At 32.6% G+C, this 24,698-nt stretch overlaps 6 protein-coding genes and 1 long non-coding RNA gene across 11 annotated transcripts; 3 read left to right on the top strand and 4 right to left on the bottom strand.

Moving 5' to 3' along the window:
• Positions 1–164: 164 nt before the first annotated feature.
• Nmdar1 (glutamate ionotropic receptor NMDA type subunit 1) lies at positions 165–16,792 on the bottom strand. 5 transcript variants are annotated; one of them, XM_083045088.1, is made up of 18 exons: positions 12,995–13,126; positions 12,490–12,746; positions 7,803–7,990; positions 7,142–7,393; positions 6,635–6,829; positions 6,462–6,562; positions 6,014–6,187; positions 5,658–5,771; positions 5,364–5,523; positions 4,916–5,132; positions 4,614–4,748; positions 4,249–4,406; positions 3,664–3,898; positions 3,339–3,487; positions 3,072–3,229; positions 2,712–2,884; positions 2,236–2,489; positions 165–672 (listed from the first exon to the last, which is right to left on the bottom strand). In XM_083045088.1, exons 2-18 carry the CDS (start codon positions 12,695–12,697, stop codon positions 652–654), a joined length of 2,892 nt encoding a protein of 963 aa, XP_082901214.1. In that variant the 5' UTR covers positions 12,698–12,746; positions 12,995–13,126; the 3' UTR covers positions 165–651. The 5 variants fall into 5 exon arrangements, with proteins under 5 accessions (XP_082901214.1, XP_082901210.1, XP_082901209.1 ...); XM_083045084.1 differs by lacking the exons at positions 165–672; positions 12,995–13,126 and adding exons at positions 1,430–1,991; positions 16,659–16,792; XM_083045083.1 differs by lacking the exon at positions 165–672 and adding an exon at positions 1,430–1,991.
• LOC145940171 (uncharacterized) lies at positions 3,157–6,538 on the top strand. The gene is made up of 3 exons (XR_014425969.1): positions 3,157–3,252; positions 3,313–4,500; positions 6,420–6,538. It is a non-coding gene; the product is annotated as an uncharacterized LOC145940171 (long non-coding RNA).
• LOC145940170 (uncharacterized) lies at positions 10,456–11,995 on the top strand. The gene is made up of 2 exons (XM_083045090.1): positions 10,456–11,512; positions 11,857–11,995. Exon 1 carries the CDS (start codon positions 11,059–11,061, stop codon positions 11,503–11,505), a length of 447 nt encoding a protein of 148 aa, XP_082901216.1. The 5' UTR covers positions 10,456–11,058; the 3' UTR covers positions 11,506–11,512; positions 11,857–11,995.
• Positions 12,939–15,622, top strand: LOC145940997 (monocarboxylate transporter 12-like). Its single transcript, XM_083046733.1, has 4 exons — positions 12,939–12,944; positions 13,037–13,701; positions 14,126–14,346; positions 15,361–15,622. The coding sequence occupies exons 1-4, from the start codon at positions 12,939–12,941 to the stop codon at positions 15,546–15,548; spliced, it is 1,080 nt and encodes a 359-aa protein (XP_082902859.1). The 3' UTR covers positions 15,549–15,622.
• LOC145940169 (uncharacterized) lies at positions 16,760–18,142 on the bottom strand. The gene is made up of 3 exons (XM_083045089.1): positions 17,985–18,142; positions 17,181–17,369; positions 16,760–16,990 (listed from the first exon to the last, which is right to left on the bottom strand). Exons 1-3 carry the CDS (start codon positions 18,033–18,035, stop codon positions 16,760–16,762), a joined length of 471 nt encoding a protein of 156 aa, XP_082901215.1. The 5' UTR covers positions 18,036–18,142.
• Positions 18,143–18,537: 395 nt separating this feature from the next.
• LOC145941077 (small ribosomal subunit protein uS8A) lies at positions 18,538–20,122 on the bottom strand. The gene is made up of 4 exons (XM_083046887.1): positions 19,987–20,122; positions 19,287–19,421; positions 18,962–19,127; positions 18,538–18,664 (listed from the first exon to the last, which is right to left on the bottom strand). Exons 2-4 carry the CDS (start codon positions 19,417–19,419, stop codon positions 18,571–18,573), a joined length of 393 nt encoding a protein of 130 aa, XP_082903013.1. The 5' UTR covers positions 19,420–19,421; positions 19,987–20,122; the 3' UTR covers positions 18,538–18,570.
• A 256-nt stretch (positions 20,123–20,378) lies between these two features.
• LOC145941076 (uncharacterized) lies at positions 20,379–24,695 on the bottom strand. The gene is made up of 6 exons (XM_083046886.1): positions 23,727–24,695; positions 23,356–23,431; positions 23,094–23,168; positions 22,862–22,939; positions 22,499–22,573; positions 20,379–22,263 (listed from the first exon to the last, which is right to left on the bottom strand). The coding sequence occupies exons 2-6, from the start codon at positions 23,417–23,419 to the stop codon at positions 20,891–20,893; spliced, it is 1,665 nt and encodes a 554-aa protein (XP_082903012.1). The 5' UTR covers positions 23,420–23,431; positions 23,727–24,695; the 3' UTR covers positions 20,379–20,890.
• Between the last annotated feature and the right edge of the window lie 3 nt (positions 24,696–24,698).

Genomic DNA, 24,698 nt, shown 5'->3' with positions numbered 1-24,698 from the left:
CTCCTCCTTCGCCACCGCCACCGCCACCGCCACCGCCACCGCCACCGCCACCGCCACCGCCACCGCCACCGCCACCGCCACCGCCACCGCCACCACCACCACCGCCACCGCCGCCGCCACCAACATATGGACCACCCCCTTCTCCTCCTCCACCACCTCCTCCTACACGCCGTACATATCTACCTCCACCTAGACCGCGACCACCGGTACCACCACCGCCACCACGACCTACACGTCCGCCTGCTACATATTTACCACCTTCAGTATCAACCCCTGGACCAACATATTTACCACCATACGAGCAACAAGGAGCTGCTGTTGGAACATCGGCTGCGTCCACTGTAGGCGCCATCTCACAGCCTGCTGTTCAGTTGGGTGGTTTTTCAGGTCTTTCAAATGGTTTTCCCAGTTTCCCAGCAATCGGCGTGGTGAAGTTGAGCGAGCCAGCAGGCGGCTCGAGTTTTGCAACTGCCTCGAGTTCGGCTAGTGCTAGTGCGTAGCGGTGCGTCTACTGTATGCAATAAAATCCGAGTCAATCTGTATCTTCTGCAGCTATTCCAGCTGCACCAATTCCAAGTCCTTCAGATCCATCTGCAGATTATCCTGTTTCCACACTAGGATATCCTTCAACTACTCTGGGATATTCTTCAGTTACGCCTTCACTTCCGTCACCTACGGCAAGATATCGTTAGCTTTGTCATCGATCAGGTGAATTTTTTCGAAAATTATTTAATAGTTGTTACCTATCTATTGTACTCATTTGAATGTCTGTCCTTATCCTATTCCTACGCTTAGTTTTATGTAAGCAACAATATAAGCACAGTAACTAAGGTAACTAGATTTATTATGATTAAATTAAATTGTGTTCAAACTTGATAAACAATCTGATATATATCTGAAGTAAGATAACTGTGAGAATACTTCAGCATTATTTAATGAAAATGTATTTAAAATAGCTATTTTCTCTCATATTTTATTTAGCTCAATTATAGTTCTTAAATTATATAAATTATCCCAATTTTTTATATTTAAAATAAAATAAATGTATATTCAGATTTTTAAAGAAAAAACAAGATATAAAAAATGCAAGAAAAATCTCATATTAATTTTAATTTCTTATTTTGAAGAATTTATATATATATATCGTATTGATAAAATAGTTGAATAATTCTAATACCGGATAATTATAGATAATTATAGAATTAGGTCTAAAAGATCTTATGTAAAACAAAAATCAATTATATTTCAACATATTTTTATAATTCGCAGCATTACGCAGTGATGACTACGATAAATATATGTATTTCTTTCTTGTTATATATATAGCAAATAAAGTCTAATGGCTGATTTTTAAACAAACTTCTTCATATTTTAACATTAAATAAATCAAATATTTGCGCGTAAATTGGAGAATCGATAAAAATATTAATTCTTTAATTATACATATATTTTATGTTCTCGAAAATTATTTGAAAATTATTTATACAAAACCCAGTTTATACAAACCAACATTTTATATATGCAACAATAAATATATTTCACAAAATTTTCTTAAGATATTTCATGGCAATCTTCTATAAACATCTAACGAGCAGACGATTAATTATCTCAAATACATCCGCCGTTTTAAATATATCCTTGCGATCATATTTCGCTAGTGAGGAAAAATCTCATTGTAATCTACTAGAAGCGGTTAAGACACAACACTTCTTATTCGGTAAAAAACTACAAATTAATGTGAGAGATTAGACTATGAGGTGCGACACGTCGGCGGTATAGGCGGCTGGCGATAATCGGATATCGTCAGAGCGGGATATTGGCCGCTGTCTCAGGTCGCTGTCACCTGGCCAGGCACGACCTGGACTGCGCGAGCCTACGTTTGACCTGGCAACCGTATCGACCGCCAAACTCACTGTCGCGGGATCATTCAGACCATTGCTCTGGATCCTTCGCTGACAGCTCTGAATTGACGCTCGCAGAGTTTTCCGTTTCTGCTCACGATAAAATATAATGATTTACAAAAATGTACGAGTTACATAATTTATGACTAGAGCGTTGAGGTTTCATTCATGAGTTTACGAGAAACACGAAAGCGATATTTCCAAATGCGAGTTTGAATATATATAGATCCAAATCATTAATCAATTTAATGTAAATTGATTATCATGATTGTAAAAAAATTTATATATCATTATTTAAGGAAATTGATTATGTCAATTGAATTGATTACATTACCTCGATCATCCCTCGCCATTTATCAGCAGCGTGTCTTGCTAGTTCCATTTTTCTTTGCTTGCGTATTTGATGTTTCTTGTATACCATCTCGATTATAATTAGACCAACTCCACCACCAATACCAACGCCGACGACGATAAACACCCCTGCCATGTTCTCCAAACCGAGAGTGTTCGGTGTTTTTTCAAACTGCTCACATTGTTGCACATTACCGTGTAAAATCCAGAGATTATCGAGGCTTTCCATAAAACCACCTAGACAAAAATATGGAATAATTAGACACATTAACGCGTTAGATATTTAATATATTAAATTTAGTGTGAAGTTCTTGTTATATGAGGGAGAGATAGATTCAATATTATACAACAAAATTAACATAAAAAATTACATAACAAAGATTGTAAGAACGAATTTTACCATGTAGGAAATAAATTTAAAAAAAACAAGAATAAAGCATCGAATTAATGTGAGCTTACTTTCGTGAAAATCTAGGATTGCCAATGTAACTGCATCCGCCCAGGGTGATCCTTTCTGCAAACCGATCCCGTAACCCGAACGACCAAATAGTTCACCAGCTGTCACCAGCTCGCAATCTTGAGCTGCTTCAAATTCCAATCGCGAGCTATCCCAAATGAAGGCCATTAATTTTCTGAAAAGGGAATAATGTAATTATCTAATCAGAAAAAATACAAAAAATATTTGTCGAATAACATTCTATTATTAATTTAAGATTTTATTTTTTGCAGATAATTACAGCATACGAAATTAAAACAATATAAGATTCAAGACTTTAAACGTGTTATAGACCTACGATCCAAAGATCTAGGAGTATTCACCCGATTTTAATATCGCGAATCGCTTCTTCAGCGGTGTCGTAATTATTCGCCTCCATCGTGCGATACATGTTGGACAATTCTACCTGGCGTCTGAAATACATATCCACGGCGGAGCCCTTCACTGTCGCGCACGTCAAGTTCTCCATCGTATTTCTGAGCTTTACGAACACAAACGTTACAGGTATTTATATCAAATTACTCACTAATACGTTTGTTTTATTTCCAGTGCGTCTATTTTCAGGAAACAATTAATAAAGTTATTCTCACTCGAGCGTCGTTGATGCCGGTAAGTTTAGTCTTAGGTCGCTCCAAGACGAGGAACGCGGCTAAATTAGCAGTATACGATGCGACGATGATCATAGCGAATCCGGCCCACACCATTCCTAATACGCGCGCAGAAAAACTCCGTGGAGTACCTGTAAATTTAATTAATCGATCAAGATAGCAATATGTGCGTGATGCGCGAGAATCAATTTTTAAGATGTTCTTTGATTCAAACTTTGAATTTAGAGTCGATTTTTTTTCTAAGCTTCTTCAAGTAATATTCGGTTAAATAAACAAGAAGAAGAAGGGGAGAATATGCGATCTTTACCTTCCCCTATACCGCTGTTTAATAATACACCCCAAGCGAACCAAATAGCACTGGATAGATTGAGAGCGTCTTCTTCGGTGCCATCGGTGTTGGCTAATTTGAATCTGCCGAAGGGTGAAAATCGATCGAGCAAATACAAAACCAATGCCACTACATGTACCGATACCATCACCAGAATCCAAAGAGTGTTGCTGAACGGTTGTAAGAAGGAAACCAGAGTAGATGATCTCGAAGGCTGAATCAATTAAAATCTCGCTTAATGCATATTTATTGTTGTATAAAATAATTTATGAAATTATATTTAGTTAAAAAAAGAAAAAATTAAAAATTTTAATTTTAGATTACTTTGAAATGCTATACTGAAATGTTACAAGTGAAAGAATAAGAGATTATAATCTTTATATTATAAAACTTTTTATAAAATATGTTTATACATTTATAATAATTAAAAAAAATAATTATAAAAATAATTTTATTTTAAATTTTGAAATAAAACGCTTGCTTTTAGATTGCTTCTTCATCTAAGATCTTCATATAAGATGTAATATTAATGTGATTCAAAAATTAATTTCAGGTGGCACATACTTTCTTCTCAAGAATAGTGATCCCTTGATATTTGAACGGTTTACTAAATTCGATAAACTCGGCACGTTCAGGATTGATTGTCAACGGCGCAACGATGATGTCGGCCCGTTCGTTTACTATCTCGCCGATAAGACCAGTCCACTCTTTCCTTCCTCCGACTTTGATATATCGAAGAAACACGGAAGATGGAAAATGAAGAAAAAATCAAATTAATCTCCCGACGCTTAAAAATAAGAATTTACAAACTAAACGGTGAGTCTATATATATGCGAGTTTTAAAATCGTTTGTATAATAAAATGTTTTCTTTTTTAAAAAATTTAATTTTTTCTTACGTATGTATGACAATTCTAATTCAATTACTCACTTGAACTGTTTTTGATCATGTAACTGCCAAATTGACCATCGGGCGACAGAGCCAAGCTGTATGTAAAATTAATCATTTTCGACAATTCTTTTAGTAAATCCACACAGTATCCCTTACAACACAACATCCGCGTGTCTGAAAAAGATATATTATTATTACATTTTCTAAAAAATATCGAATTTTAAAAACATCATGTCCTACTATCGACTTGGCAGTTCTCTTTTTGCCTTAACAAAAATGTTGACAATCGGAGGAAGATTTGTTAAGAAAACTTGTTATTCTGTGAAATAGGAGCAACGTACTTTCGCCATCCGTTGTGTTGAAATGAGGACACGCGATTTCCTCGGCCTTGCACTTGGTTTCTTCATCGCCTAATTCGCGAATATAAACGAACGGCTTTTCCTCGATCGTCAGCACTTTCAGATGCGTCGGTATCATGAAACCCTCGGGTTTAGTCTTCAAACGACCCGGCCATATTATGTTGGATTCGTTCACTCGTAACTTCATCTTAGTACCGTTCTGTTACATTTATAAAATATATAGTGTGACGGTATATGAGACAAAATAATAACAAATGTTAAATTTGTAAAGTTATCTCGTTATCTAACGTAAAAAGATAACATTATTCGTTTACTAGATATATTTATGATAACGTGTAGCCATAATTCGTTATCGTACAAGTATCATCTTTTATTCAATTAAAATAAAATTGTAAAATTATGAAAATCGCTATTGGAATTATTTACTCACAGCGGGATAAAAATACTGGCCGACAGACACTTGCGTTTTATTGTCTGGACCTGCATACTGGATGTTGACTATGTCGTACTCGGCGAATATGCGGTCACCATTATCGTCGAATGCCACTCGACCTGTCAAGCCCTGCGGTCGTACCTGCTTGCGAATGTATCTAAAATTCAAAGAAATAATAATAATACAACAATAATCTCAATAACAGATTCCGCTATTATTAAAGATTTGTTAGAATTTTGTTGTTGTATATTTATTAGAAACTTAAGTCATAAAAAAGACGAGAAATCGTACTGGAAAAGGCTTTTGCCAGTTTCCCATATGGAACCGGAATCACTGCAATCCTTTGGCGCCTCGGTGATTTTTTCCGTCTCATTCATCGCTCGTAACGCGGATACGAGTACGTGTCTGCAATAAATAAAAAAGAGATAAGCCTTCCATAAATTAGCAATTTTAATTTTTTCTTTAAAGTAAGACCAGCTCTTGATTAAAGATTTGCGAGAGAAATTCTTTATCTTCAATTGTTAATTTTCAAGAATTGTTCGTTAATATCCGAGCAAGTTTGAAAGGGAAACGATTTCGAATAAACTGAAGAATTTGTCATTAGAATATAACACGATAAAAATACCGGACATGTCGAAGATACTGACAAACTATCGGTGATGTGTAATTTCTCTTCAGTGGCATTAATTAACTTCAATCCTAATAAACCCTCCGGCGCGTTCGATGCGTCCAATGCCTGCTCGGTAACGATCCACACATATCCGGTACCGGTCATATTCAGAGCGGCAGCATCTCTGAAGATCACTCTCGCGTCCGTTTTCCTATCCAAGAGCATTTACAGATTTATTTAAAATACTTTTGCAACACTTCAAAGTTGAAGTTAAGATTGCTTCAAATCAAAGGATTGAAATATGAAAATAAGCTATCGTTAGCACTTAATGTTATACAATTAGAGATTATTGTCATATGTTATATAATTAGAATATAGATCGCAAAAATAATTTATATTTTATATTATACATTATAAATTAACATTTTTTTTTTCTATTACAGTAATTCCTGAAGTAAATGTTGGAAATTATGATGAATACTTACGAAGCATACATGAGGCAAACTCTCGCTTGTGCGCCTTTCATCTCCATTAATTGCTCCACAAAATTCTCCAATCCCGGTTCAAATTCGATGATTGATTCAACCTGAAATAGTGATCTAATAACATACAAATAATATAATATATATTCTTTTTTTGTGCACTTGATGCAACATACGATCACTTTGATTTCTACGTCATCCTCTAAATTTTGCGACGTTGTCTGAAAACGTCCGAGGAGCGCACGACCGTCCGTGTCAGAGCTGTGGATGAAGATGATCTTCATATAGTTGAAATGCTTCAACAATTCCACCCAGACATCCGCCTGATGCGAATACGGTGGTACAGTGCGCAAAAATGAGACGTGGATATTCTGCAAAGACGTTATTATGCAGTTTTATTTATTGAATAATGCGACATTATTGATAATAAAAGGTGAGATTGTCTAATAATATATAAATTTCTCAATTCTTAAAATTTTTAATTTTTTTAGAGAAAATAATTTTGCACGCAAAAAGAAAAGTCTGATTTCTAAGATATTAAATTCTTTTTTACTTATTTATCGTATATGATTTATTTTCGCGATAAATCATTGCTCTTTAGAGAGCATCCTATATTAATTTATATTATTGTAGATCAGATTGTATTAAACATTCCAGATTATCTCTTAGATTAGCTTGCATACTTTGTCCGAAAAGGCGGAGTCCCTGGACGATATGCCGATCACAGGTATGTGATAAAAACCACTAGTATAGGAAACCGCGGCCGGTGACAAGTCGCCGATAAGCGGATGTGACACTACTACCGCGTACACCTGTTTCGCTATCAGAGATCTGCAAACACTTAGTGCAGTTCGGATCGGGTTGGAATCCATTTCAATTACCGTAAACTGAAATATGACCCCTTTATTGACATATTGGAAATCGAAATTGAGATGCTGAAACATACGTAAAGATACATATGTATGTACGTTACATCTATACAGATGAATAGATGTTCAGATGAATATATTAAATACAATATATATGCAAGCCATATATCGTATATAATATATATAAAAAAAACTGTATAAACTATATATAAACTATAAAAATCTATATTATGAAAAATCTACTTCAAAAATAAATTTAATAATAATATTGTTGTGTATATTTTGGACATTATTACACACTGCTATTTAAATTATAATTTTAAATTATATTATTAGTACTAATTAAATATATATGATTAGAAATATATGTATATATGATATATTTATTACATGTATTTATATGATAAATACTTTTTAATTAACACATTTTACTATTTTTCTAGGAATAATTTATCAATCATAATTTATCTCTTACGCGGACCGTTTCTTCAAAGTGTGTTTTACTCTCATTGTTGGAGAGGACACCGCCAATCTTGAAATCACTTGGATTATTGAAGTTCATCCTCTTGGCGATGACGAATCCTAAAGGCGGAGCGTTGTGTAAAATGATAAAGATGAGCGATAGCACAGTCCTTACGTGCAATTTCTTCATTGTGCAGTCACCTGTAATAAGTATATTAACGAAATAAGTCGGTTATTAATTTTTCCACTTTTTGTAAATCATTAAGTGCGTATATTCTTAAATAATTTGACATTTAACGCCTACAATTAATTTTATATTATTTTAAAATATTAGTTAATATCAAATGAATTTGTTGCAATAAAAGTATCTCATATAAAAATAAACAATATTAAGCAATCGACAATCAATTAATAACAATCTTAATCTCTTTTAACGTATTTGTTTTAATTTATTCTTTTAATGTTTTGTTTCAATTAAAAAATAAATAAATAAATATCATGTTTGATATTTTAATATAACATATGTCTAAATCAGAAAAAATTTGTCAGCTTTCTTTTTTAAAAATAAATAATGTGTATAAAATTCATTCAATTATAAATAATATTTTTTTGCTGGATTTTATTTAATGTTAAAGATTAATTGAATTATCGACGAAAGTTTGTATTCTCCTCTACGATAAACAGCCTCCGCCCATTTTTCGATAAAAGCTTTTTACATTTCTGTAATGTCAGACAAAATACACTATATTTCAATTCCACTATATGAATTTTTCTGTGTACATTCGCTTTCGTTTTTGTACATATTTATATTAAAATATATTCTTATATGTCCTTTAATAGTTTATCATAAATAAATTTACTCTCTTGCACATATTGTACGAATGCATATATATATTTGAAAATAATAAATATATTTCATTGAAAATCTCACTAATTTTAATTGTGATTCATTTTAGGATGAAACAGCTTTCACTCACGTATATTTCTCAACACTACTTTATTATATACGCCCTATCTTGAACTTCTCATCCAATTCTCTGGAGCGAAACGGATCTCCAAGGATCCAATCGGGATCTACTATTTGTCACATATCAAAACCGATCCGCACCCAAGAAAAGTGTACCGTGGAACAGCCCAAGTACTAATGCCTCGAGATAAAGCGCGAGCGCGAGCGAGGGATGTAGTCAGATTTGTCATCGATCCAGTCGGATGCTGCGCACAGAAGTTACCCTCGTCATAGGGGGCTTGATTATTGAGAAATCGCCAAATTCAAACGGAGCGGATCGAGCTAAATGTCGCAAAATAATATGTTCCAATATTTATTATCAATATTGTTATTTCTATTGTCGTTACTGCATGCTCTATAAATTTACTATGCAAGATTTATATCACAAGCAACTCTCAAGACACATTATTTTGAGAGCTAAATTGATGAGATAAAATTCTTGATCTTTTTTCGACAAAATTACCAACTAATATTAAACTAATTAACAGTAAACTAAATAATAATAAATTAATGACATATTAACAGCTTTTTTTATTATTTTCGACCTAATGATTGAATTATATTCGGTTGCAGCAATTCGTGAAACACAGTCATCCCTGCATGTATTTCCTCTATAATTGCTGTTAGGTAATTACGGCAATCGAGGACGAACTGTGCACGCTAGATGACGTAATGATGAGCGAAGGTCGATATCAAGGAGACAATCAAATTGAACCGCAATGCGAAGGGTGATTTTAATGATAAGGATTTCGAAAATTTCCGAGTGATTGGTGGAAATTTACAGTAGGATCTTACTTCAATCGAAATATCAAGGAATATAAGTTAATTTAAATAATAAAGTGACAAGTTTTCGTGCAATTATCATGCAATACTAATAAATCGGCAAAACATTCGTCGCATTAATTAACATGATATATATATTCAATTGCATTATGAGAAATCGCATCAATAAAATTTTAAGAAATATTACATTATTTAAGCATATTTATACACGTCATATAAATTCTTATTTAATGAATATTTTCTGATAATTAAACGTTACATATCACATTAAAGAACGACGATAAGTTTTTTACAAAATTTTGTAATTATTGAAATAATATTTTTTCGGGACAATCTCAAAATTTGTCCAATTGCTAACATTCCATATACAAAGTGTTACAAACATGATTTGTTATACCTTCTTTTACAATAAAGTTTCGCACTTTTACATACATAAACATGGATATAATATCAATTTTTTTTAAACAATTTGTATTTTCTTGGAATCCAATCAAAGCACAATAAGATGAAACTTTATACACAGGATGTTTCAAGCATAGTGTGATTTATCATTCTTCTCCTTATAAAAAAGCTTTGAATCTCTAATTGAATATAATTATATCGAGCATAACGTAGTTTTGTTTATCTAAACAATTTTTATTTTCTCGATAGAATCAAGTTTCATCCAATTGCCAACATTCCGGTTGCTAACGCTCTATATATAAAGTGTTTAAAACATAGATGGACTTGTTATTTTCTCTCTTTATTGCAAAACTTTGTATTTTTCCATATGTATGTAACCCAGTTTTGTGTTGGCCGAAAAAAACGATAGATTTTTTGTTTCGCATTCATTTTATATATATATATATATATATAGAGTACGCGGTTTTTCCTCTGTCAGTGCGTTCGCACGTGGGTCGTGGGTGATTTCCGTGAAGATTGCACGTCAGCATAGCCGACGTGTATCGATCCTACTGTAAATTTTCAGTTAGTGGCAACCCTCCATCACAGAGACTGCGTGCGCACCCCTTGCGAACTCACCGTGTGTTCACCGAGAATCTTAGTCTACTCTACAAGGTAGGGAGAAGTGTTTTGGTAATTAGACAAGAGGATCCTGATCGCGTTGACTTATTCACCTGCTCCTGTTCATTCAGCTTATCCTCGAACAAATCGAGAAGCACCAAAGCCCCATCGAGGGGCTCGAGGAATATAGCCGAAGGAAAAGGAAAGAGATAAAAAAAGGTTGCACTGTTTTAAAGAGCACCACTACGATAGGGGTGAATATCGTTTATCAGACATCGGAGAGATAAATTCGTTCTCCATTCAGTGGAGGAGCAGGTGAATCTGGTGTGGCTGAGAGTGACCAAGGGAAAAGCTCGAGGAACTCGACGATCAGAAGAGAAGAGACCAAAGTACAAGTAAACCACGCGCGACCAACCAAGTAACATAATCCAATGTATTACGGTCCCCCCGGTTCCGCCGAGGAAGCCGCCGAGGAAACATGTCGCTACCACGGGAATGGAGCTTTCAGGATGCGTGTCGGGCGTCGAGCCTCCTGGCGGACGTCGACGTCGGCGTCGTCAAGACGGCAGCGTCGTCCCAGGAGATGGTCGTCGCAGGCAGCAGCGCGGTCATCGATGAGAATATGAATGATCAGCCGGCGACGCAGCTAGGCTCGCTGTTCTCTATCCATTCGGCGCCGGTGTACGATCTGAGCGGCGTCGCCGCCGGGGCACCGTCGCCGAAGCGGCCGGGATCCTTGGCGGTCCAGGCGACGGCGACGTCGACCCCGATCGTGCCGCCGCATCTGCAGAGTCCCGAAGGCACCTTCCTCGAGGACGAGGACAATGACAACCTGCTGACAATATCCAGTCTCACTGCCCGGCCGCTCATCGCTAAATCCAGGGAGCTCAGGTCGGTGTCGGAGCGAATATTCGGGGTGTTGTGAGAATCAGGTATCGGGAAGATGAAAGCGCTAATAATTAAGAATTTAATAATACCGAAAAACGTATGCTTTCCAAACTTTAGTTTTGACAAGCTTCTGTGCGCTGATCTATTTCTCTAAGTTAATATACTATTTTCCTAAATATAAAAAAAAAATTTTATCTTTACAGATATCTCTCTCTCATTTCTAATTTACACTTAAGAATTTTATCGCGTTTATTGAGTAATTAAAAAAATAATAAAAACAATTGTTGTGCATTATGTGCAGCGTATTATATCACAAATAATTGTGTGTTTTCGTAAATTCGCGAATAAGTAAGCATTCGTTCGAATAACGTTCCGAATGTTGGTTTAGGTCCGTCAAGTGTATAGCCCCGAAAAGGAGAAAATCCCGACAGAGGAACGAGACCAGAAAACCCCGGAATACTACGTATGTCCCTCTGGATGGTGGTTACGGCTGGGTGGTGGTGTTCGGCGCCTTCTTCGTGCAGTTTTGGGTGACCGGGTTAGTCAAGTCCTACGGAGTGCTCTATGTCGAGGTCATGGAGACCTTCAAGGACTCGTCTGCCTCGGTCGCGTCCTGGATACCGGCGATTCTGACGTGCCTATGTCTAGCGCTCGGTAAGTCGTCTTCATTGTAAAAGATTCTGTTCTGTTTATATGATCTTCTTAGAGTCGATCTTGAAATTATATTTGAAACCTGATACGTCAATATATACGTTTCCTTTTTGCACTAATAAATCGATATTTCGCAGCTCCGGTAACAAGTATGCTCTGCCAGAAGTACAGTTGTCGAACGGTGGTTTTTGTGGGAGGACTTTTCTGCGCTCTAGGTCTTACAACTAGTTACTTTGCCACGCGATTGATACACCTCTTTTTTACATTTGGAGTGTTGACAGGTTTGTTAAACTTGAATTATATGTTTTCTCGCGTTCATCGAAAGACATTTTATCTTACATTATCGCATAATTATTGAGAAAAAAAATACCTTTATAGGAATCGGCGGTGGTTTGTCTACGACGCCGGGTATAATCCTGGTATCGCAGTACTTTGACAAGCATCGTGCACTGGCGAACGGAATCTGCGTGTCCGGCACTGCCGCGGGTAGCTTCATGTTCCCGCTTCTGATCGAATTTCTTGTCAAAGACTTCGGTTTCCACGGTACGATATTGCTGCTGGGCGGTTGCATGTTGCATGTGTGCGTCAGCGCGACGTTGTACCGGCCACTGGACGAAAATTATGCACCTGAGGAAAATGTCTTGGTAGAGAAGATCGAGAAAGAAGTGAAGGAGCAGGTAAAAATTCTCAATGTAAATCCAATAATATATATTTACTATTGATATATCAACATTTATTATTTTTATATATTCATTAGATATACATTTTTTAATATTATATATATTTTATTTTAAAAAATTAAGATCTATCAGTATTCTTATGCTAGTACACAAACAATATTGTACATAGAAAAATATAATCAACTTATGACTAACCGATATTTCGACTGTAAGAAATGACAATGAATTTATCTCCAGGATCAGGACAAGTCGACGCAACAGAAACTAGAGCTGCTGTTCGCCAACGATTCAACTGCCCGACACAATATACTGAACGAACTGTTCCACCAGAACAGCGGTGTGGTTGCGGTCGAATTGACCGATAGCGACGAGGAGAAGGACGTGATGGGCGAGGGTCTCCGTATGAAGCCCATCGCCAAGATTCGCAGTTCCAGCATCCTGCACAGCGTGGAGGATCTCTCGACGGACTCGACGTGCGTGTATAAGGCCGCGAGAACGTCGCTGAGATCGCTGAAATCATCCGTGACGGCGATGGGTCCGCCGGAACAGCAGCAACAGCAGCAGCCACCGTCGTCGCCGCCAAGCAGGATGCCATCCTTGACCCTGACAGCGTCGACGGAATCCAGGATCACATGTATGCAGAGACTGACGCGCTATCTCGATCTGTCGTTGCTGAAGGATCCGCAGTTCATCATGATGTGCATCTCCGTCAGTTTGATGTCCACCGGTAGCCCGTACATGCTGTACTACCTGCCGGCGTACGTCCACGCCGCTGGTTACACCAAGTCGGAGGCTGGCTACCTGGTGGCCATCTCCGCCGCTCTCGACTTGTGCGGTAGACTCGGCCTTGGCTGGTTGTCGGATCTCAAGCTGTTCGATCGACGGAAAGGATATATCGGAAGGTGAGCGATTTTATTCATGACACGTGTTTTTGTCTCCGTGAAATCCATCCAAGTATGAAAAGATTTATATTATGGAGGGTCGCATCGATTATAAAAGAACATAACAAAATTTATCTTATAGAAAGTACCTCTCTCTCATCTCTATTTCTGATCATTTCGCTAAAAATTACAAAGGCCGATATTTATTAATCGAATCCTTTCCGTTTGTTTTATTCGATGCTCCGAAATTACAATCGCCACATTTGGAAGATATTTTAGGATCCTGGAGATACTATTTTTATTCTCTCTTCAGTGGATAATAAATAAACAGGCAATTAATGATCTCGAAGCGATATTTTTGTTTTGTTGCCTGAGAGAGCTTGGAGCACAAAGTATAATAATTATTTATCGAGTATCGATTTCTTTTTCTTTTGTCACCGAGCAGCGTAGTGGGTGCCGGTGTGGCGGTTCTCGCGATCCCGATGGCTCACTCGTTTTACGTATTGGCGTGTTCCGTGGGCATGTATGGACTATGCCTAGGCTGTTGGTTTCTCCTAGTTCCCGTCCTGCTCGCCGATCAATACGGCACCGACAAAATATCGTCCAGTTACGGTCTCGTGAGGATGTTCCAGAGCATCGGTGCGATCTCCATTCCACCACTCGCAGGTACTTTTCAACCGTAGAACTATATACTGATGTTATTTTTCGAAAGTAATCATCTTCTTCCTTTTCTTTGACTTGAATTAAAATATCCTTTTGATACATTTACATTAATGAACTATTCGCACACAAATTGAATTCATTAATTATTATTCTAAAAGTCTATAATTGTGAAAATAATGAGCGAAATAATTCTCGTGCACCTCCAGAGACAACAGCAAAAAATATTGAGTCATATTATAATACATCATGTTAATTACGTGCACATAATTATGTCAAAGGTGCGAAGATAAAAATATAGAAGCTGCACGCGCGCACACAATATGTGTCAATATTTACCAGGGATGCTTTTTAGCTCAATGATTTTTTTAATTACCTTGAGATTGTCTGTGAAAATCATCGCTTACATTTTTTTTTTTTATAATATATATATATATATATATATACATATATATATATATATATATATATATATATATATATATATATTAGAATGATTAAAATAGATTAAAGTCATATCATTGTTACCAATTTGGAATCGATTTTCCATTAGAAAAAATGTCAGAAAATGTTATATGTTAAAGAAAATGCATTCAAATTACAAACGATTGAAAATGGATAGTATTTTCGCAAATTAAATTTCAAGAGTATATAGCAATATCTTATTCCTTATTATAAATTACAAATAAAAATCTAAATTAAATTGTGAAGGAAAGATATCAATTTCTAACATCAAATTTACGAAAGAAAAATAAAGAAAATAAGGAATTAAAGAATCTATTTGTGAAATGAGTTCTACATATTATATGATACTCTATATATTTAAATGAGCATATTTATTCATCTTTATAAGAGATCTTTATAAGGGATTCTCTCTTAGATGTAATATTATATCGACAATATATATACCATATATATATATATATATATATATATATATATATATATTGTATTTAATTGTAATTAATTCTTGTCATTTTAATAACTATTGAGTATGAAGCAATGATAATATTGTTCCAGGTTACTTACGCGATGTAACCGGAAGTTATACCGTGTGTTTTCTGTGCATGGGTACATGTATGGTCGTAGGGGGTTTACCTCTGCTTTTGGTTTTCAATGAGAACCAAACAAATTCAACAACAGCAACAAAGCTGCCCGTAAACGCCGAGAATAACAATCGTCAAGGGGACACTACCGTAAAAGAGTAAATTATTTTGAAAATGTGATCGTTGATAATGTGAAGTGATCTAATATGTAATAGGAATATAAATAAATTGTAACAGTTGTCACAAAAAAAGAAAGAAACATTACTGTATTCATTGAGCTCTTTTCCAAGTATCGATAAACTCCTATCAATTTCTGTCATCTCCTATACTGCCACAGAAACTTTTGCAAGATGTGCATTAGGTAAATTTAATTAAATAAGTTGAATAGATTAGAAATTAATACATTCACTGTCTATGCATTTTATCATTCTCAAATTAGTCTTTGAATTCTTTGTGCAGTTTTCTCTACATTTTAAAGTTTAAGTATTTCTCATCACATATCCTTTCTGCTAAACTCAAATAATATTTACTGAGAGCTTCATGAATAGTGCACATATTAAATATAAATCCAGTTTTAAAATAAAACTTTTTTATCTTGCTTTTTTTATTTATATTGTATATACAAATCTTTATCACCACAATTCAGCCCTTAATATAAATGTATACGAAATTGACCTTTTATAGAGCTATACACAATATTTAAGACGATAAAAAATATACAAAATTTTTTTAAGTAAATCTAAGAGCATTTATATAAATAAAATAGTCATGACTTTTACGTATTTTTAATCTTCAAATAGATAAGTATAATGATTGCTATAAATAGTTTTGGAAGATTTTGTTTGTTAAACTGTATTTATATTCCCTATTAAGAATATTATATATGGCAGTCATGATTACAAATCTGACATAGTAATAATTACATCATTATCTGTAATTTTAGTATCGGATAAATAAAATTTTGAAGATTGAATCTGTGAGATATAAATATAGACAGTATATATATATATATATATATATATATATATATATATATAAACTGAAAAACACAAATTAAGTCTATATGTCTCATACACAACATCTTTGAGATAACATCACAATTGTGATGAAAAATAATCCACAAAAGTATGGTGACGTAAAAAAATATTATATATTGATTAGAGACTTTTATATGGCAGTCAATTATATCTGTAGATAAGTCTATATAGGGACTGAAATCGATATAATTCGGTAAATTTCCGATGGCATAGGAACTCGCATAACACCGCTTACCTTTGTCTTATTTGCGCCTTACTACTGCATAGCAATCATGTCGAACTGATGTTGTCGGATTTGTCAAACAGATACGCATGTATCTATATATATTTTCAATTTCACATAGGCTTCCAAGCTACCACTCTCATTTTGTTATTTAGTTCTTGCAATATGAGAGAACAAGTGAGTTGTTTCTCTGGAGATAATCCATTGATCCCATCCATTTCATCATCATCATCTCCAACTCCACTATTACTGCCACTCTTACCCTTTCCCTTTCCTTTCCGCTTCTTCTTTTTATTCAACTGCCGACAATCAATGTCACTTGCAGTATCTGTAGTTTGTCTGATCTAAAAGAATAGAGTAATTTCTATATATATATATATATATTGAGAATATAAAATATTTTGAGAAAAAATATATTTTTTACATAATAATATTAAGACAGAATATAACCCAATTGTGGTCATATAAAGCTATGTAATAAAGTATTAATATAATAATCTAGTTTCTAAAAATATTCTATAATATAATTCTTACTTTGCTACTTTTCTTCGTCTGTTTGTCATATTCCAAAGCATCATAATAATTTGGCTTCTCGCGTTTAATACGATTAGTTCTCCTTGTCTTCATCGCTCCACCATCAGGACTGGGTGGACTTTTGATAGAATTGCGCCGTGCATTGAAAAAGGAATGTCCACAGGGACAAGCTTTGCAGGCAACAGGTACCTTATAATATATGTTATATGAAAGTGATTAAATTTATTAACAATATTTTTTATTCTATGCACAATGCAATTTATGTCCATTTTGGCAAAAAAAAAAAATATATATATAAGCAATAATAAACAAAATATTTCACACATATATACCTACTAAATTATAAAATTATTAAAACAATATGTATTAATAAAATTAATATTACTAAATCAAAAATTCTTGATATAATCAATATATTATATATATATATATATATATATATATATATATATAATTTGATAACTGCTCTTTTTTTGCCTTCAATTAACTGATTAAACTCAATGAAACCTAACATATGCATTCGCATATAAAAAATACATTTAATTACAAAAAATTATATCTACTTTTTATTTTTATTTTACATATATGTTCATACATATATGTTCAATGTTAAATTTGCCTACCAAAGATTTATTTATTTAAAATAGAAAAGATGCTTGATAAGTAGCAAAAGAGAGAGTAGAATTTTTCATGGTGGATTGCGAACGTTAGAAAACATAAATAGTACACAATTTTATACATGATATATTACATTTGATAAATAAATATATAAACATATATACGAAAGAAACTATTCAAAAATACCTGCTGTTCGCACTTGGGGCATCCTTTGCTAATCGTTTTAGTTTTGGCCATATTTCGGGCTGGTCTCTCTTTATTGTAACGATAGACAAAGAGATTATATACTTTTCGGAATTATAAATACATGACAATTGTAACAAAGAAATGAGCGATTGTGGCTCCTTCAATGCAGGCACTCAGCGCCGCCAACTTCATAGCATTGAAATTTTATAGCATTCATGTGTGTGTGTGTGTGCGCGCGCGACACATATACTATATATCTCTATAGCTATAGTATATACTTTATACATGTACTATAGAACTTTATGTAATTTTTATATAGAAAAATTCAATATGAAAAAAATATTCAAAATACGTAATTTTGTCTTTTAAGCGCACACATTTTCAAAGCTTCATGTGCATTTGATATATAAAATGCTTAAAATCAGATATTTACTATCTTCTATAGTATAGTCGAGAATTTATACTATAGAGTCTATATTATGTTCAATTACACTTGAAAAAGGCATTTTTTACACTCTGTGTAAAAGTTGTATCAAAAATTGAAAACACAAGGTTTTTGTTCTTACATCTTTATTTAAAAACAAAATTAAAAGAAGAAACCGAGGATTTTTCCTCCAAGATGTTTCCTCCTAGCTTCCTCATGATCCATGATTCCGCCACTAGTGGTCAATACGACATATCTGAAATGTAAATACAATATATATAATGTAATACAATATAATGTAATGTAATACAATATGTATTACACAATTGTTTACTTTCAATTTTTAGATTAAATAGACTTGTAATTAATTAAACTTTCTGTCCTCAATTTTTCTTGTTCATTACTAACATTTATTATTTTATTATGCATAATTATCTCATAATTTGTTACAATTATCTAAGAACTTATAAATAACAATAGAATTGTATATAATATAAAAGAAATCTCTTATCATCATTTATAAAGTAAAATCTCTTGACAGACAAGTACTTACCCAAACTGTCGAGAAGGTAAGAGATTGTTGGTCCATTTCTCAATGTCATTGATTGGTACATCAAATCTCGGAGAGATAACACCACACTTATTTAATCTCCCCGTAAGATTCACTACCACCTTTCCACTGCGGTGGTCATCCACAATTTCAAATTCTCCTATGTATCCTGTATACAACAAAGATATTTGTTTGAAATATAATTGTAAATATATTTTTAAAGATAAAATTATAGAATTTCAGATAAATGTGCATGAAATATGTATCATGTATAATAAAATGTATGTTATGAATAATATAAATTTTCTCTTATACTAGATTTACTCACCATGCTTCATCATGACAGTCAAGAATTTAACAATCACTTTGGAGCAGGGCCTCAACAATACCTGCCGCTTCCCGCGTTTCTCGGCATTGTTGATGGACTTTAAAGCATCACTGAGAACGTTCATACGCACCATGACTGAAAATCAAATGTGTAAGTATCAATTAAACATATATATTTGCACTAATGTAAAAATTATCTCAATATAATTATCTTATAAAAATCTTAATTTCTTCTAAGAGAGTGTTTAAAACATAAATCTATTTTACTGCACGTCAGCTGGTGAAAAAATATGACTCTGCTACACAAATCAAAACTATTATATTTCTATTTGCGAAATGTATTCCTTTAATTTTCCCATACGATAAAATCTAACCTGATCTCTATGAAAAAATACAGTAAACGATTATAAACTAATTATTGCATAGATTGTACAAAAATATTAATAAACCGAGTTTCGTAATCGTAATTGTTGCGCTTTTGTATCTACACAACCACACGACACAACTTTTTCGAATTTAAATAAAAATAAAAGCCACAAGCGTGGCAGATGCGACAGATCGCACCGATTCACTTTGCATCTCAATATCTCGCAGACACTTCGTCGCGATCGCGAAATTCGATTACTGGGATACGCGAACGGATTTAATAAAGCCTTCACCGCATTAATATAAATTCGATGGGTTTCAGCACGAAAGATTACCTGCGATTTATAATTTGTTTATCACGGTATCATACACGTCCGTTTGCGCCCATAAAGAGAAAGAAGCAGCAATAGAGACTAGCGTTGCTAGAGTTTTTTTTCACGCATGCGCCTAGTTGAAATTCCGCAGTTTTGCCATCTTAAGATAGAAAAATATCATTGCATCGAGCATAATATATATGTATACATATATGTATATATATAAATTTTCATATTCTAAAAACTATTTAAATTTTGATTGATGATGATATAATAATATAAACACTATCAGTATATTTTGATTCAGATACCTGAAATTTTATGTTATAATCCACATCATTTATTTACTATAAAATTCTTATTATATATTATATAGTATATAAAAGTTTTTTATACAATATGTTTCTCGATATTTTTATATTATGCTAAATACAATAAATTAATAATTTTTTTACAGGTTTATTTAAAAAAATGTTATAGATAAAAACCTCTTATATAAGTTATAAAACTTTTTATGCATAACGCGCAACACAAGTATACAGATACATATATATATATACACACACACACACACAATTCTTTATTTTTAAATTATTATATATATTATTTATTGTCTTTATATGATTAAAACATTATTAAACATATTAGGCTTTATAATGTTTTAATCATCGGTTTTTTCCATTTTCTAAAATTCCTCTACTTTAAATTAATTATTTTTTCATTTAGAATTCTCCTTTTACACTGCTTTTTACATTCACCATGTGCCGACAAACAGCAAATAAAAAGAAAAATAGCGTAACATTTTTATTCTACGCATTTATGCCATTAATATAAAAATATTGAAACAAAGGAAATATATCTAGTCTTTAAAAAATAAGCAAAATAAAAAAATAAAGCAAATCTAATAATACATAAAATTGTATATCTAATCTTCATATAAATTATAAAGTTCTGCAAGTATCTTACCCGACAAGGAAGCTTTTGCATCACCAGATTCAGAATGCAAATTATCGTTATTTGATTGCGAAGAACTAAAACGTTTAATATTAGGTGTTAGCAAACAACTCATACGTGATTTTAAAGCCATGTATTCCCTCAAAGGTCTCTCTACTTTCTTGTCAGTGTACCTATTCGACACAGGAGTATATTTTTTAAGTGATATAATTCTCGTGTTAGACTTTATATTAGTGATATCCAGCTTATTTTCTAAATTCACAAAGCTATCATTTTCCTTATTACTCTCGGAAGACAGATCGATTTGACATGATGACTGAATTCCAGAATTGTTCTTTCCATCTTCCATTTCGACAAACTTCTTTAAAGTGGTATCAGGCGTTTTATAAACTCCTCTCGGAATATAACTGTCTTTAGTATTACAATTATTGCTAATCATACATAGCGATTTTGTGTTTGTATTATTCATTATTTCTATAGTATCATTTAAATTTTCAACCATCTGCTCCAAAATCTTGTTGTCAGTGAAATTACTGTTATCGATTTCTTTTGTTGTTATGTTTAACAGAGATAATACATCTGTAATGTTAGTAAATATTAATTTCAAATTCGGTATTATATCTTCCTCTAATCTGACAATATCATTTTTCAGTTTAGATGCCAAAACTGTAAGTTTTGTTTTATTAAGATTTATATATTCATCAATCTCGTTAGAGCTGGGCTTTAAATTCAAACATGATTGATTTATCATTTGAACACTTTGTGCAGATTGATGCAAATGTTTTTTATAATTGTTTGTCACAAATAAGCATTTATTTTCTTCAACATTAATTAAATTCCCGGAATTTTTTTCTATTATATTGTTCTTCATGTCTGTACGATTTGAATTTAAACCATTTATTTTAGACTTGTCACTCACAGAAAACATTTGCGATGATAAATGTTGTATCACAGTTTGGTTAACTTCTTCGTGTATGACAGAATTCATACATGAATCAATTCGCACATTTGTATCTCTCACAATAGATGGACAACTTTTCGATTTCTTAGGTAGTCTGGAATACTCATTACTACACACAGAATGTGTTAACATGCGTGATTGAGGTAATATAGACTTACGTTGCCTGTCCTTAACATACGAATCTTTTATGGTATTCGGTGGCAGTAAAAAACTTTTTCTTGTAGGCAAATGTAAGTTTTCTTCTTTTGGACTATTATTTAAATTATTCTTGTTTGTTGTTGAGGCAGTTCCAGTTGTAACTATGATAGATGGTATTTTTGTAAAGTTTAAATTTCTTCGCACATTTCTCTTACTATGAGATACTTTTACATGTGTGTTTGTCTCTGCAAAGAAAACAAAATATAATAGAATAAATATAAACAAGAATATGATGTAGTTCTATAATAAGATATAATATATAGGTAAAGAAAATAAAAAAAATATCTATATATACTAACCATTTCTTTTTTTATTCGATGCATCCAATATAACAATTATAATTAAACAATTATATAAATTATATTATATTATTACACATGAATAGATAAAGAAAATTAAAAAATATCTATATATACTAACCATTTCTTTTTTTATTCGATGCACTTTTCAAATATGGAGTGAGTTTTTCAGGTAAACTAACTGTAACAGTTGAATCTGCAAATGATAAATTGATATAATATAACCTTTGTTAGTAATATAACACTCTAAAGTGGCATAATATAAATATTTATTGTATATATATATAAAAAGTTTTTACATATATATTGGATGATTGCAAAAGTTCGTGCCCGATTTGCATAGATGGTGGTAATAACTTCAAATCGGGCACGAACTTTTGCAATCATCCAATATAACAATTATAATTAAACAATTATATAAATTATATTATATTATTACACATGAATAGATAAAGAAAATTAAAAAATATCTGTATATACTAACCATTTCTTTTTTTATTCGATGCACTTTTCAAATATGGAGTGAGCTTTTCAGGTAAACTTATAATTTTAACAGTTGAATCTGCAAATGATACATTGATATAACCTTTGTTAATAATATAATACTCTTAAGTGACATAACATAAATATTTATATCATATTATATGTTAAAAATTTTTATCTAATATATATGAAATTATAAATTATATATATATATATATGAAAAACTGGCTTACTTGCTTGATCATTTTGTGATTTTTTAGATGATCCAATTAATTCTGCAATTTTTACAGGTTGAAATTTCTTTTGCACTAAAATTTTAAAAAATCATTTAATTTGCTTTAAATAATTACAATAACAGTACAAAGAATAATATTTAGCATAATTATATTCTGATTAATAGCATTATTTATATATTAAATATAAAATCAAACTTAACAATTATAATTATTATATAAATTAGAATATACACAAGAACTAAACAATCCATTGACTAACCTGTCTTCTCATATTGATGCAATGTGGAATGATCGGAATGATCACTGTTCTTTATTCGAAACATTTTTATTCCAAACTGTAAAAATAAAAATATAAATTTATATAAATCTCATTTTAGTAAGAGTTATAAATATGCAAAAACAAAATTCTTTTCAAAGTGCTTTAAACTTAAAATATAATAATTACATTCAGTATCATTCTATAAATTTTATAAAACTTTCTATAAAACATTAAATCATTCTATATGAAATTTATTTCCTACAAAATCGAATAATATAAAAGAGATAACCATAAAAATAAATTTCATAATAATACATACAATCTACTTTCTTAAACACAAGTGTATTTTTTTCTAATAAAACAATGCTTACCAGAATGGATTTCGTAGTACAATTTTAGTAATGTCTATTCTTTCAAGAATAAACAAAAGACTTAATTAATAAATTGTATAAAAATGATTATTCGTTGACACAATAACATGAATTCTTTTCAGCTTGGCTTCAGCTGGGGCACCATATTCTTTCTATTTAGCCCAGCTATCAATATTTTCACATGTTCACTTATTAATGCATGCTATTTAAATCAACAATCTATGTTGCAGCGAACAATCTCGTAAATCAAAACGATTGTAATCACTGTAATTCTTATATTATTCTGGATTTCAAACGTGTTCACAACATAACGGTCTGTCGTTACAATTAACCTCTATAGTATACTCAAACGAACTTTTCCTATACTATCCTATAGAAAATCAAGTTTAGATTTATAAAAAAAAGATAGAATTGGTGGAGATTCTGTCTCTGTTTACTTTAATATTAATCTTGAGCTAAAAACATTTCTCATCAGATATTTAGAAATAAAAGCGATACGCAGCTTCCAGAAAATCTTTTGATTTTATTTATAAATTAAATTAATCGAAAAATGGTGATGAATTATATATATATTTTTTCAATTCGTAAAATACATATAAAATTCATGTCGATCATGATGCTAGAATCAACCAATCAGCGAATCCCTGACAAAGAGAAGAGCTACTTTTCTAAAAATTCGACCCTCACCCTTCAATGCTCGCTTTATTATAATTACATAATAAATAGTAAAACAATTCATTTATTCAACTCCGAATATTTTCTCTATACACACGATCAATCACAATTGATTTCTTTATGCATATACGTACATATTTATAGACTTTGTGTCCGATTCACAATAGCCAATAGGAAGCTCTCTTTCCTAGGAACAAAAATGGCGTCGCCTGGATTCACCAGAAAGCGTACTTTCCTATTGGTTATCGGACGCAGGGTGAATTTTCACGACCACTCGTTTCGGAGCACGTTCACTGC

This window comes from Prenolepis imparis, unplaced genomic scaffold (genome assembly GCF_030444845.1).
Source record: "Prenolepis imparis isolate NDT839.2.m4 unplaced genomic scaffold, iyPreImpa1.0 SCAF_9, whole genome shotgun sequence".
Classification (NCBI taxonomy): Eukaryota; Metazoa; Arthropoda; class Insecta; order Hymenoptera; family Formicidae; genus Prenolepis; species Prenolepis imparis.
The sequence above is the reverse complement of the archived record's forward strand: the minus strand, read 5'-3'. Positions and strand labels throughout refer to the sequence as shown.